This window comes from Gavialis gangeticus, unplaced genomic scaffold, assembly GCF_001723915.1.
Source record: "Gavialis gangeticus isolate Ggan-Ray unplaced genomic scaffold, GavGan_comp1, whole genome shotgun sequence".
Lineage (NCBI taxonomy): Eukaryota > Metazoa > Chordata > Crocodylia > Gavialidae > Gavialis > Gavialis gangeticus.
The window spans coordinates 51,476,086-51,489,418 of record NW_017729029.1 but is presented as its reverse complement, the minus strand read 5'-3'; the positions used below and the strand labels follow the sequence as shown (position 1 = coordinate 51,489,418).

General features: G+C 38.2%; 1 protein-coding gene across 1 annotated transcript in view; it reads left to right on the top strand.

The window, feature by feature from the left end:
- The window catches only part of STAG2 (stromal antigen 2), an 89,069-nt gene extending 77,396 nt beyond the window's left edge, over window positions 1-11,673 (top strand). Inside the window, exons 26-33 of the mRNA XM_019521571.1 lie at window positions 2,884-3,032; window positions 3,718-3,846; window positions 4,347-4,552; window positions 4,997-5,186; window positions 5,275-5,388; window positions 6,125-6,251; window positions 6,706-6,783; window positions 9,764-11,673. Coding sequence (XP_019377116.1) covers window positions 2,884-3,032; window positions 3,718-3,846; window positions 4,347-4,552; window positions 4,997-5,186; window positions 5,275-5,388; window positions 6,125-6,251; window positions 6,706-6,783; window positions 9,764-9,787 — 1,017 coding nt within the window. The 3' untranslated portion in view covers window positions 9,788-11,673. The remainder of the gene's footprint in view (window positions 1-2,883; window positions 3,033-3,717; window positions 3,847-4,346; window positions 4,553-4,996; window positions 5,187-5,274; window positions 5,389-6,124; window positions 6,252-6,705; window positions 6,784-9,763) is intronic.
- Window positions 11,674-13,333: the final 1,660 nt, after the last annotated feature.

Below are 13,333 nucleotides of genomic sequence, written 5' to 3'. Positions count from 1 at the left end.
GTGTCCCATGGGACTGATGAAAGACAGACACAAAGTACCCATTTAATAGGTTGGCTTTTTCCTGGGCGCCAGTTGTCCCATTTGGTTCAGCAGGGGTCCAGTGTTGCCCTTGCTTTTCCTCTGGCTCCCCACATATCTGAAAAAGGACTTCTTATTGTCCTTGATGCTTGAAGCTAGTTGGAGTTCAGTTGCAAACTTTGCTTTCCTGGTTTGCTCCCTGCAGGACCGGACCAGTGCGGAATATTCCTCCTTGGAGGTGAATCCCATCCTCCATCCTTTGTAGGCCTTTCTTTTTCGCCTCAGGAGGTCTGGTAGATTGCTGGAGAGCCAGGGGGGCTGCCTTTCCTCCGAGATGGAATTGAGTTAGCTTGTGCATTGAGGATCGCTCCGTTGAGGAGCAGTCACTCTTCCTGAACTCCCCTCCCCCTGGGGTCGTGGTTCCTTGGCCTCACTGATGAGCGTCCTGAGCATGTCAAAGTCGGCTTTCCTGAAGCCAGTACCAGGTCGAGCAGCGCTTTATCTCATGTTGGCCCATTAACTTCTTGAGTCAGGTAGAGGTCATCCATGCACAATGGGAAGCTTTGCAACCGCTTGGATTTTGCTGAGTGGTCCTCCCACGAGATGTCCGGGTAATTGAAGTCACCCATGACAAAGGTGGTCCTGGAGCATGCGGCCTCAGCCAGTTCCCGGGCGAACTCCTGGTCAAGCTCTTGACTTTGGGTGGGAGGTTTGTAGTAGACTCCCACCATTGTGTCCCCTGTGCCATGTTCTCCACGGATTTTAACCCAGAGGGTCTCCAGTCGTCCACCCTGGTCACCAACATCAGCTTGCAGGGATGCGTAGCTTTCCTTAACATAGAGAGCTACACCCTTGCCCCTTTTATCTACTTGCTCCCTCCTGAACAGGGTATAGCCATCTATACCCGTGGTCCAGTAATGGGTGGAGTCCCACCAGGTCTCCGTTATCCCTATGACGTAATAATTATTAGCGTTAAGTAGGAGGACAAGTTCCTCCTGCTTATTCCCCAAGCTCCTGGCATTTGTGTACAGGCAGGCAAGTGCCCAGAGATTGTACCAGGGCTGGGGCAGGGGTGGGCTCCCTTAAGTGCCTTGGCCTGCTGGCTTTGCAAGGGTTGCTCAGCGGGCCAGCAGTGGCGGTAGTCCCCTCGTCCCCCAGCGGGCTTAGTAATGAAGGACACTGCGACTTTATGGTGTTTTTCAGTTCTGAAACAGTAGTTGGAGCTTCCTGTTCATTTCAATATTGTGATGATTGTGTTGTAATTCAAAACATTTATGAGGTTTCGATTAAATCAACGAGAAAGAATAGTCTTTTATTACTGTGCTTGTTCTAAAAAGGAAGGAAAACATTTCTGCAGTATTTAATTATTCTGTTATGCATTAAAATTTGGCAGAGGCTTCGTCATCTGTGAAGTGAAAATGTAGTTTTTTTTCTTCAGGCAGTGGCATCATTCAGATGGATTGAATGGTGGGCTGACTCCTACTTGAACTCTGTGGGATTCCATCTGAGCGGTAGCCACAACCTGCATGCACTTTTTTCTGTACAGTTTTTGTTGACTTTTTCCAATAGGCTAAAATTAGCATTTTCTGATGTCACATAAATGACTGCCATCACACCAGTCTCTTCTGCACAGTCTAGAAATAGCCCTAATGATTTTAAAAAGATAGTAAACAGTACAGTAATGAAAGTCACGTAGTACTGACTTGACAGGAGTTCCAGTGACTGCAAGGAGGAGTGCTAATAAGAAGAATTCAGAGTTTGTAGTAAATAAGACATTAAACCTAGAAAAATGTGTCAATGAAAGTACATAATAAGGAAGAAATCTTGCCAAAAAGATACCCAAGTAGAGGTATGAACAGAAAGTAAGAGACAACTTTGCAGTGTTATATGCACATCATTGACTTTTTTGTGTTATAAACAGACGCTTCATGGACCTGGCTGCTAATAATTATTCTGTTCGTAGCCCTTATATAACTTGTGTAAGTGAAATGTATAGAGGATGCTGACAAAATGATTGGGAAGCTAGAAGAGTTGAGAGTAAAAATAGTTCAGTGTGTGCAGCTTTGCCAAGTATTGATGTCTGCACATAATTGAAGGATGTAAATACCAAGGAAGAAGTTGGCTGCATTGAAGTCAGTGGAAGGTTTGACTTCTGTGAGGCCAAGATTTCACTCAAAGATTGGGAGAAGGAACTTGATTTATGGTCTTACAAAGGTGACTTGGAAATGTATATGTTGAATAGGGACTTCTTGTCTACTGTGATTGGGGTTTCATAAAAACCTGCATTGATGGAAGAGAAATATCTAGGGCAGTAGTTTTCAACCTTTGTAGACTCAGGCACCCCTGCTTAATTGTTGAGACTCGGGTTAGCTCCTCATTTCAAAATAATGCATTTATCTCAGTGCTTACCACTTCTCACAGGATACAGTGGGAAAGGGGTGGGAAGCAAGGACTTCACGGCTGGGCAGGGATGAGCACCTGGCAGCACCGTTAAAAACATCCTATGGCACCGCAGGGTGCGACGCACTAGTTTAGAAGCACTGATCTAAGGTAACTGTCAGGAAAACTGAAAGAACAAGGTGTCTCAAAATGTTAAGTAGCCTGGTTGAGAATGTGCTGAAAGTCTTGTTGACCGGGATATAAGTTTTGAGACTAAGGACAATATTAGACAGTGTACTTAAAAGAACAGTTCTGAATAGTCCAGAAATTGCGCTTGTATAAATGTAGGTTTGTGTTGTCTAACTATGAAAAGTTCATTTTCTTCAAATTACAGGAGTGGGAATCATGTAGATTTGATCTGGTTTTGTCCATTTGCATCATTTTGTTAACCAGTAAAAAATCTTTCTTCCTGATTATTTTATGCAGCTCTTCAATGAGATGATTCAAGAAAATGGTTACAACTTTGACAGATCATCACCAACGTTCAGTGGCATTAAGGAACTTGCTCGGCGCTTTGCTTTAACATTTGGACTTGATCAGCTCAAAACAAGAGAAGCTATTGCAATGTTACACAAGTAATTGACCTAAGTTGTATTTGAAAAATCTGCTGATTTTAAGAAAGAAGTTTGGGGAGCTTATCAAAGTGGTGTACGAATCCAAAATACACTGGCAAAATGAAAGTTCCTCAAGTAGTACTGATCGCCTATTAATGAAACCAGTTTTTTTCAATTGTTAGTGGTTTTTCAGAATTTTAGATGGGATGCGATTGCACCGTGCCAAATGTGGGGGTCTGACCGTGCCATGGTAAGATGAAAGCTGAAGTACTGAATGGTAGCCACATTTTAGGGTCCTGTGAAAGCTCTGTATTAGGTCATGAAAAAAATAGCTTTAAACTTTTGATTGTTGACAGCTAGAATTGGTCTGGTTGGTTACTGGTAAGAGTGGATGTTGTCATTTGGAAGGACCAAGCTTGTTTTCTGAGTTTAGAGGATTAAGGAGAATTGGGTGAAAACTGATCTCCCATTGATCTAGGAGTAGTGCTGACAGATCTTAAGGATTATTATTAAAGGAGGTCACACTTAGCATACGTGGAAGAATTTTTTTTTGACCTAGAAACTTTTGTTCATGGAAGAGTAATATGACTCATTAGGGACTTTTTGGTACTTTAATATTGTTGGGAGGGAATCCTGTGGAAAACTGTATTTGATACCTTTTTGTAGAGAGATTTATTCTGATCCTAAATCTTAATCTTATTTCCAGAGATGGCATAGAATTTGCTTTTAAAGAGCCTAATCCACAGGGTGAGAGCCATCCACCTTTAAACTTGGCATTTCTTGATATTCTGAGTGAGTTCTCCTCCAAACTTCTCAGACAAGACAAAAGAACAGTGTAAGTATTTCTATTTTAATATTTTGAAGTTTTAAATTAGTATTTGGAATGTCTTGGTTGGGAATCTTTAACTCTTTTATTCCCCTCTTCAGCATTAGATAGGCATAGTGTTCCTGTTGCTAATACTATAGTACATTTTAGTTATCCTGAAAAGTAATAGAAAATCATAACGATGACCAAGTAATTTAGCAGCGTTCCCTACTTCTTATAGGAGTGATACCAGCGCAGTCAATTAAGAACTAAGGAGAAACTTGTATATATTTGTTCCTAATTTTCCTAACTTTCGATTGGGTATGCCAGTTGTTTTCATGCTAAGGTAGATGAACAAATACAGGCAACTTGTTGAGACCGTAGTTGGCAAAGACATTTCTGTTAAATGAGGAAAGCATGAAGACCATGCTGATTCAGTTTTGAGTGATCAAATTTATGTGTACTTTGAAATATGGGAAGAGCTTACTGAAGAAGTCTTTGAAGTTTTTAATCATTTGTTTTTTTTAAAGGTATGTTTACCTGGAGAAGTTCATGACTTTTCAGATGTCTCTACGAAGAGAAGATGTGTGGCTTCCACTCATGTCTTACAGGAACTCTTTATTAGCTGGAGGTGATGATGATACTATGTCAGTTATTAGTGGAATCAGCAGTCGAGGCTCTACAGTAAGAAATAAGAAAACAAAGCCAGCAACAGGGAAGCGGAAAGTACCTGAAGGTGTGAATTTTTCTATTACGAAGTATACTCAAGTAGCTCTTCAAAATTAATAGAACCTACTAAATAAACCAAGGCTCTAGCTTTGTATTTTTATACTTGTTACATTAGTTACTGGCCTTCTGTAATACTTTTAAATTCTAATTTTTGTTTATATACTTTGTGCTATGATATGATATAAATGCTTGGAGAAAATAAAAGGCAATCTAATTACCTAATTGGAAGTGCAGAATCGAAAGGGTTTTCAAACAGTTACTGCAGTGGTCAATTGTCAAGGTTTTTTGGAGCTTATTTTAATAAGTTACTTACTGGTTAAGGAATTGGGCTTCGTAAAACAAATTTTAATGTTCTTAAAAGGTATTATGTATTTCTTAAGTTGTGTTTAAGTAACTTCATTTTTAGCTGGACTTGAAAAAATAATATGCGAATACTGTTTCTGTTCTCCAGCTGAAGAAAGCAGTAGTAGTGATAGCATGTGGCTGAACAGGGAGCAGACAATGCACACACCAGTCATGATGCAGACTCCACAGCTCACTTCCACAATCATGAGAGAGCCCAAGAGATTGCGACCTGAAGAGAATTACATGGGCGTCTATCCTATGCAGCCTGAACACCATCAAGCTCCACTTGATTACAAGTATGTAGAAATGATGGATGAATATATTGTACTACTGCTCAAATACAAATCTAGTTCACATTTAAAGGAAAGTAAAATTCCTTTTAAGCACACAGGTAACGTGGATGTTGGCCCAAAGACAACAAGAAGAAGCAGCTAGGCAACAGCAGGAGAGGGCAGCAATGAATTATGTCAAACTGAGAACCAACCTTCAGCATGCCATGTGAGTAAAGTTAGTGAAATTGTGGGTGGTTTTGGTTTCCCCATCCGTGGCTTTACTCATAAGAGGGGGGTTCTTTTTTTTTTACTTGGCCTAGTGATTGTGGGAGTCATGTGAGAGTGCTGCAGGGCAATTAGCCAATTGATTAATTAGCTAATTGACCAACAGTTAATAAAAGGAAAGTGGGCAGGCCTGCAGCCTCATCAGGGTGGTCGCCTACAGCCTGGTGCTACCCCATGCTAAAAATAACAAATTAGCAAATAATCAAAGACACCAAAAATAGGGGGAATAAAACCAACTATATTATACAACAGTACGAACCCCAAAGCCCTCCTCCCTACTAACAACAAACAATACACACAGAAGAGTGGCCACTGGGGGTGTCGGAGAGCTGCCAACCTGTCCGTGAGACAGCAGCACACCAGCCACTCTGAGCAAACGCATGCCTGCACATGCGCGACTGGCCACTCTGAGCCCTCACCCGTACCACAGTCCCACAAAACACTGCAGGGTATTGTCCTCCTAGGACTTCACTCAGACAGGCTGGACCATGCAGACCATAGTCTGGATTGGGCCCCTGGCTCCTCCTTCAGCCTCTGTCCATGCTTTTACCAGTACTTTTCATTACAATTGTAATTTATATCCAGCTCTACGTTAGGTTCCAGGAAATCCTAATAATTTTGCTACACATTTAATATTTCAGGTCAGTCTTAAGTATATTTTCTTTACATTTTTGTAGTCGGCGTGGTACAAGCCTAATGGAAGATGATGAGGAGCCAATTGTTGAGGACGTAATGATGTCATCGGAAGGGCGAATTGAAGACCTCAATGAAGGCATGGATTTTGACACCATGGATATAGACTTGGTAAGCAAATTTAAAAGCATATTAATTTTAATTAAACCTGGTATTGCAGTTAAATCAGTTTTTATATTTCAGTGTTCTTTGCACAACAGAACACGTAGTGGTTGTGTTTTGAACAAAAAAGTTGGCTTTAACAAGGTTTAAGTCAACTTTGCTACAAATGTGGGCATCTTGACAGGACATTTTTTGTAGTTACCAGTTTTCTTGACATTTTATTTTATTGAATCAATGTGTTATAAAATAATTTATCGCTTCTCCTACCATTTTTACTGTTCGCTTGCCCTAAAAGATGTGTTTGTGTAAAATAGTTTAATAGGAATAAGTATTTTCCTCGGAATAAGCTTTTACACTTTTTCAGTCAACATCTACCTTTAGTAAAAGAGAAATCTTGTTTCTCTTTAATTTGAATTACTGTTAGTGTTTTGGATGATCATTCACTTCTTGCTGCTTTTTTTAGCCACCATCAAAGAATCGGAGAGAAAGAACGGAGCTAAAACCAGATTTCTTTGACCCCGCTTCAATCATGGATGAATCGGTAGGTTTAGTAAAATGAGGGGAAAGTTAAAACTAAATTCCAATCATAAGACTAAACTATTGGAATGTGTATAATTGGAATGGAATATCAGAGATTGTATTTGCTTCAGTATTAAGTTGTCATTAATGTATGATATTCAGCTTTGGGCTGAAATTCACGTGTTAAAAAAAAAATTAGTCAAGTGCTGAAAATACAGTAATGAAATTGTAACGCTTCATATTATTGATAGTGATTGTTTCTCATCCCAGATAGGTGGGTAATATAAATAATAATCTTGAACATATTAAGTAGACACGACAGAAATACTACATTGTGAGTGTCGAATTTGCAAGTTATCTAATTTTTCTTGTTTTCAGTGTAATACTACTGTAGCTGGTCAAAAGCAAAACCCTTCACCTTGGAAAGAGGGCATTACTCAGATTGTGGAAAGGCACTTCTTAGGGAGCACTTATTTGTGTATTTTAAAGTGTAACTGAGCATTAAGATCAAGCTTCTTTTGTGACCAGCTAAGCTATTCTGGTGATGTTACGGCCAGTTATCAACAATAAGATAGCTGGGACCTCCAAACCAATCAGCATATATGCACCCCACACTACTTGTGTTAAATAGGTTTAAGAGAATCTAAATGGAAGGGAAATGCTTAAGTGTATTTTCCTTATCTTTGTAGTCCGTGCGGGTATTTTCATTTTCTATATTAGAAGCTTTAGCTCCAAAGGCATCTAAAGCCTGTAATTCCCACTTCCACTGCCACCCTTTCCTCTTCTTCTCCACCCTATTTTTTCTGTTGTCTGCAACACACTCTTATGAATTTGTCATCTTAAGTCAGCCGGATAAGCTATGAACTTTAGTACAACTCGTTTATGACAACATTGGATGGGGACTAACAAGCTCTAGCAAATAGCCAGTTTGGTGGGTAAGGGCATCAAGAGGGTGTCCTAAGCATCCTGAGAAACTTGTGTGTGTGCACATAAGCTCCCTGAACATAAGTAAGCGAGGAAACCTTTAAGTTGTTCATGTGTTCCTCAGGTAACTGGTTTAGTGCACCTACTTCTTGCAAACTTTCATTTCATATTTAAGATTCAGTGTTTTGTCCTCATCCTTGTTTTTCACAAAGTGATAACCATGGAACTCTCCTAGTAATCTTTTCGTCATCTGTCTGAAGTGATCACTTTCAGCATTCATTAACTTGCTGTAACTGTTCTACCGCCAACAAAATGCACGGTTACAGTGTTCCTAATCTGACAGTTCCAGCCTCAGAATCACTTATCTAATAATTTTTACATTGGTTTGTTTTCCCTTTTTTTGTTGCCATCTCTCTTCTTATAAACCCCTTGTTCTATGCAAACATGCACAGAACACATACTCTGGCTCAGGCTTTCCACCGTAAAATAGAGCATAAAGTAAAACATACACCTGTACCTGCAGTTTGGCAGTGATTCCACACGAGGGCAGCATATTACAATTTTACTACTGCAAAGAGCTTTTAGAGTATGGAAAACGAATTAAGGAAATGTGTTAAGACTGCTGAATCACATTGTTTAAATTGAGGCAAAAACTATGTTGGGCTATTAGTTATTTCAAAGGTAATGATTAGTCCATATAAAAACGTGGCTGAAATTTGTATCAATATTATAATTACATAAATCAGTTTATGTGCTCAAATTTCTATAAACACGCCAAAAAAATCCTCTGGATAGGGTTGCTGTAGTTTCTTTATGTAACCGCACCCCCAGATCCCCCCACTCCTGGAGTTTGTGCCCTTCTGCATGGACCATGGGAACATTAAAGCAGTTAGGCACAGAGTGGACCCATCATAACCTGTGTGCACACATTGTCCAGACATCTATTATTTGGAACTGATTTTTAGTTTGTAAGAGAGTCACAATGGTTCCCCAGTTCTTCAGTACTTGTTCGGTGGTCCATGACATCTAGGATAACTGATATCTCATCACACTGTATTGCTGTGCGTGCATGTTGTATATTTCACTTTTGTTGCATGCTGAGTGACTCCTTTTTGTTTTAGTAGCAAGATCAATGGTAAGAGATGGTTTAGATCCAGAGGGGGAGGTACGTTACCAGCAGTACCAGATAACTACCTGCTGCAATAGGAAGTGAAGTTTCTTTTATGCCTCTTCACTGCTCTTTCTGATCCACAAAGTCCAATACAAAGCAAGGCAGGAAAATGAGCACATGATCCTGATGTTCTTGGTATGGGCTCGCCAATGGTGGAACCTGCTTTCAGTGGCTTAGGAAACTTCTTGCTTGCTCTCCCTGTTGTTGGATGTCTCCTAGAAGTGTGAGCAGATACGTCATCCTGATCAAGCTTTCCTTCACTTTAATCATGTCAAGTGAGGAGGCTTTGGCTTTATCTGATTACTGACTAGTTGGATTTTTCTGAATGTTGCCTCCATTGATACCTGCTATTTAGTCTCTGTATCCTGGACAGCAACTGAGGGACAAGATGTCTTCTTTGTAGACATTGTCTCTGCACCAGGCAATGCATGCTTATAGACTACCCCATCCCAGACTAACTGCTCTCTAACAGTTCTGGAGACTGCGCAACATGGCACTCGACTTCAGATTTGAGCCTGTGGAGCTGTCACCTTCAAAGAACTCCAGATAGTTAACTCATGGAAAACTTACTAATTTTCAGCTATTACCTAAATTCACAGGAATCTGATGAAGACCTGTGCTGCTTTTTGATGGACCTACATGTTAATTTCTTGGGATCTTCTAATAAATACGAGTTGTTCTGTTTTCAACACTACAACAGACTTTGCAATTTCCTCTGCATCATGGCTAATTTTGGAATGAGGAAAGGATAAAAACCTTAAATATGTTCAAGGCATTTATTTGTGCCTTAACATGACATTTAATCTGTACACTAATCTTGTCTTACTCTTTTACATGTATGTTAGAAAATGCAGAAAACTATAAATTGAATGCCAGGCCATTTTTAATACATATTTTTCTCTTTTAGGTTCTTGGGGTGTCAATGTTTTAATACCAGATCAGCAAATAAATCAGTGGTGAAGTCATTTTCTAAGTGGAAGAGGAAGTTTTTAAATACAAAATTGTGGTAGATACAGTGAAATTCTGAACAGATTTTTCTCTAAGGAGAATGACATGCTTTCAAGATCAAGTGCATTGAAGGGGCAGTTTTGTTTGCCTGAAAAATGAAATGTAAAGGACAAGTAAACAATTTGAGGATAAGCTACAGTTTTTGTTGGAAAACCAATATTTTATTTATGTGTTATCAATTTATTTCAAAATCATAACAAGTATTGCCTCCTTAGTTTTGATCTAAAAGTCTGAGAGGGGTTTGATACCAATTTGTTAAGGCCCTCTCTTTATTCTTTGCCTGGTTGTACTAAATCGAGCTCTGCTGGATTCCTGTTTACATCTGTGGACTGAAATGGTAGATGGATTGATTTCCTAGAGTAGTAGAACCAGAAGTTTTGACATTTGAAATTAAATACTTAAATTGCATCAGCAGAAATTTTGTTTTAATTATGATAATCACATAAAGTAAACGTAGCAGAAATTTTATCAACACTCTTTTCATTTAAAATGTTTTTCAAATCCCAAAGCATCACTATAACCTTCTCTGAAAGGTCCAGAAACCACGAACTTCCAGAAAGCAACAGAACTCAATCTTGCGTGCCCATTATCAACCCTGAAAGTTTGCTTGTCCTTTAAGAAAAAATGTAATGTTGTGAAATTCCTTCCAGTAGTGCCACTGTATTTTGTCTCCAAATAAAGAAGCTTATTGTAGTATGTTTGCAGAAAAATTCTAAACAAAAATTATACAGCTTATTAGAGTGTGGGAATAGGGATCTAAATTTTAAATAAAATTATATATATATATAAATTGGTGCTGATTTTATAATTGCGCAGTTTGTTTAGTTTTTTCTTACTTTTAAATTCCAACTTAAAATTATGAGGTTTCAGAAATATATTGAAAGTTTAACAATGTTTAAAAATAGAAAAGCATGAGAATTCATGCTTTAAAATGATTTTTAAATTTGTATTTTATATTGTTTTATCTATCTGTCTTTGCAAGCAGTCTTCAGGTTAAAGATACTTCTAACAGGTTACAGTACATTTCCTCTGTATGTAAATTAGATTGGATAATAGAAATTCATAAACAACCCATAATATTCTTTGAAAGCTAAGCTTTAAACTTCATTTTGTGTCCTTTCATAAATAAATTAAATCAGTCTAAAACAGAAAGTGGATCTATGCCATTTTGACATCAACTCATTTTGCAAGGCTTAGGCAGCTAGACATCATTTTAAAGGAAATATTAACTTATATTACATATGTATATTTTTTGTCAGTTGTCTCTCAGTTCTTGAGGTATATTATTTTAATCATTCCATGCCTTAATATGCTTGCAATACAAGAGTCTCCCCAAATGGGTGAGTACAAAAAGGCTTCCTGTTTTTAGATTCAGAAATTAAACATTGGGCTGTGGTAGCCAAAAACCATAGGTTATCTAAAGGATCATGATAAAATATAATTATTTTACTAAATCATGGGGTAACAACAAACTCAAAAACAGATCTGCCTAACTCATTTTACGTAAATAAATATTCTCATGTCTAAAAGTACTGCCTATATTGTTTTTCACACCACTGCATTTAATAGAACTGCTGAGAGGACTGTATATATGATTTTAAACTTAAGTTGATTTTTTTCTTACTCTTGAAGGAGTGTTTCTTTGTGAAAGCAGTTCTTACAGCTTTATGTTTTCAACCAGCTAAAAATGTTTTATATATTTACCTTAACCTGTTGTCCTCCACATTCTATTGTCCTAATTGTACTGTTTTCTGATTTGTATTTATGTCTTGAGACAGTAACTTTTTGAATAAAAATAAACCTACAGTATGTTGTATGTTTGATCTTTTTAAATCGGGTAGGGGAAAACGATGAAAATAAGGGTGTAATGCAAATGTTATGTTTATAGAAATCAAATCTTTTTCCATGTCTTTTAAGTGTTTGTCTCAAGAGTTGGGATACTGTATGGAAAACTGCACTGTTTTATATTTGTAATAAATTGTACAAGTTTTTAAAATGTGAATAAAGCACTAATTGGGTTAATAATTTAAAGTAGAAAAGTTATGCAATCATGACTGTTTTAAATATTCTTTAATTTGAGGTTAATTGCTATATAGAACATTAACTGTAAATACAGAGTAAGATTTTCTAGTGTTAGTACTTGAAAATAAAATTAAGTTTTGTATAGTTCTTTCATATGCCAGAAAAATCAATGGTTAATTGATTCAAAAACAAGGAAGAGTATGGGCTGCGGTAGCCTTTCATTTCTTAAAGGTTTGTTAACATTCTTTACATTACTCGCTATATGATTTTTTTTTATTTTAATTTTTTTTTTTACTGCTTTTTGAATTCAGATGCCAGAAGTACAAGAAAATGATGAACACCAAGCCATAATTGTGGCATAAGTTGGCATGCCATTAGGGCTAGGGACAGCAGTTACACGCAAACCGGTATAAGTGATCAGCAGTCAGTTCAGATCTGTAACGCAACTGAAGTTCAGTGCACATAAACCACTTACAAAATGGCCAAAACTGGTTTAAGATGAACCAGGATGGATGTAGTATCAGACTTAACTGATTTTAAGTTGAATCAGTTTATTGAACTTCTGTCCCAGATACCCTCTAGATTCAAGTTAATTCAGTCTCCCAGCATCCCTGGATGCTTTGCACCTCCTCCGCGAACTCCCGCTTGGCCCAAGCTGTCTGTGCCAGGTGAACAGGGAGGCATGCTCTGGCATCCCCGCCGCCCCCCAGTCTGGGCCACCTCAGGCACTTCCAGAATCAAAAGCCCATTCACTTCCTTATCGGTTCAATCTACACAGCTTAGACTACCCTGTGGAGATTGAATCAGTTCAGCCTTGGGCTTTTTGACTGTCTGTACTTAGTCTGGAAGAGCACAATACTTCTGTTGTGATCAGTAGCTTGCTTCTCAGTTCTCTGCATTTAGCATGCTCACCATCCTCACTCCTGTTAAAACGGTTCTGGTTCAAGTGTTTGGGCAAGCAGTGAGGTTTACGGGGGGGATGGGGTATTACCAAAAACTTTAAGGAAGTTTTTCCCCAATGCCGCCTTCCCCTTCAACTTGGCCTGCCATTTCAAGTGAATAGATATTTAACATTTTATAGATACATACCTCTGATCCTAATAACGTAACTCTGTATGTCCTTATTATTATAGTGTCCTTATAAATGTTCAGTTCTTTTATATCCTACTGTTGCCTTTCTAATGCTGTATGAAAACGTGCCTCAAGTTATTTGTGCAGTTTTTTAGAAAAGAGGTATTTCCTTTATCCATTAATTTTGTTCTCTTTCAAATTCACAGCACCCCAGTACGTTGCATTATATCATGAAAGAGGATAAATAATAATGTCAAGTCTGCCTTTTGCCGCCTTTTGACCTCTCATCATGTTGTATATGTTTATCATCTTTCCTTTCAAACAGTTTAGTTTGTTTTCATCTCTTTATAAGTAAAGTCCTTCTCAGGTTCCCTAG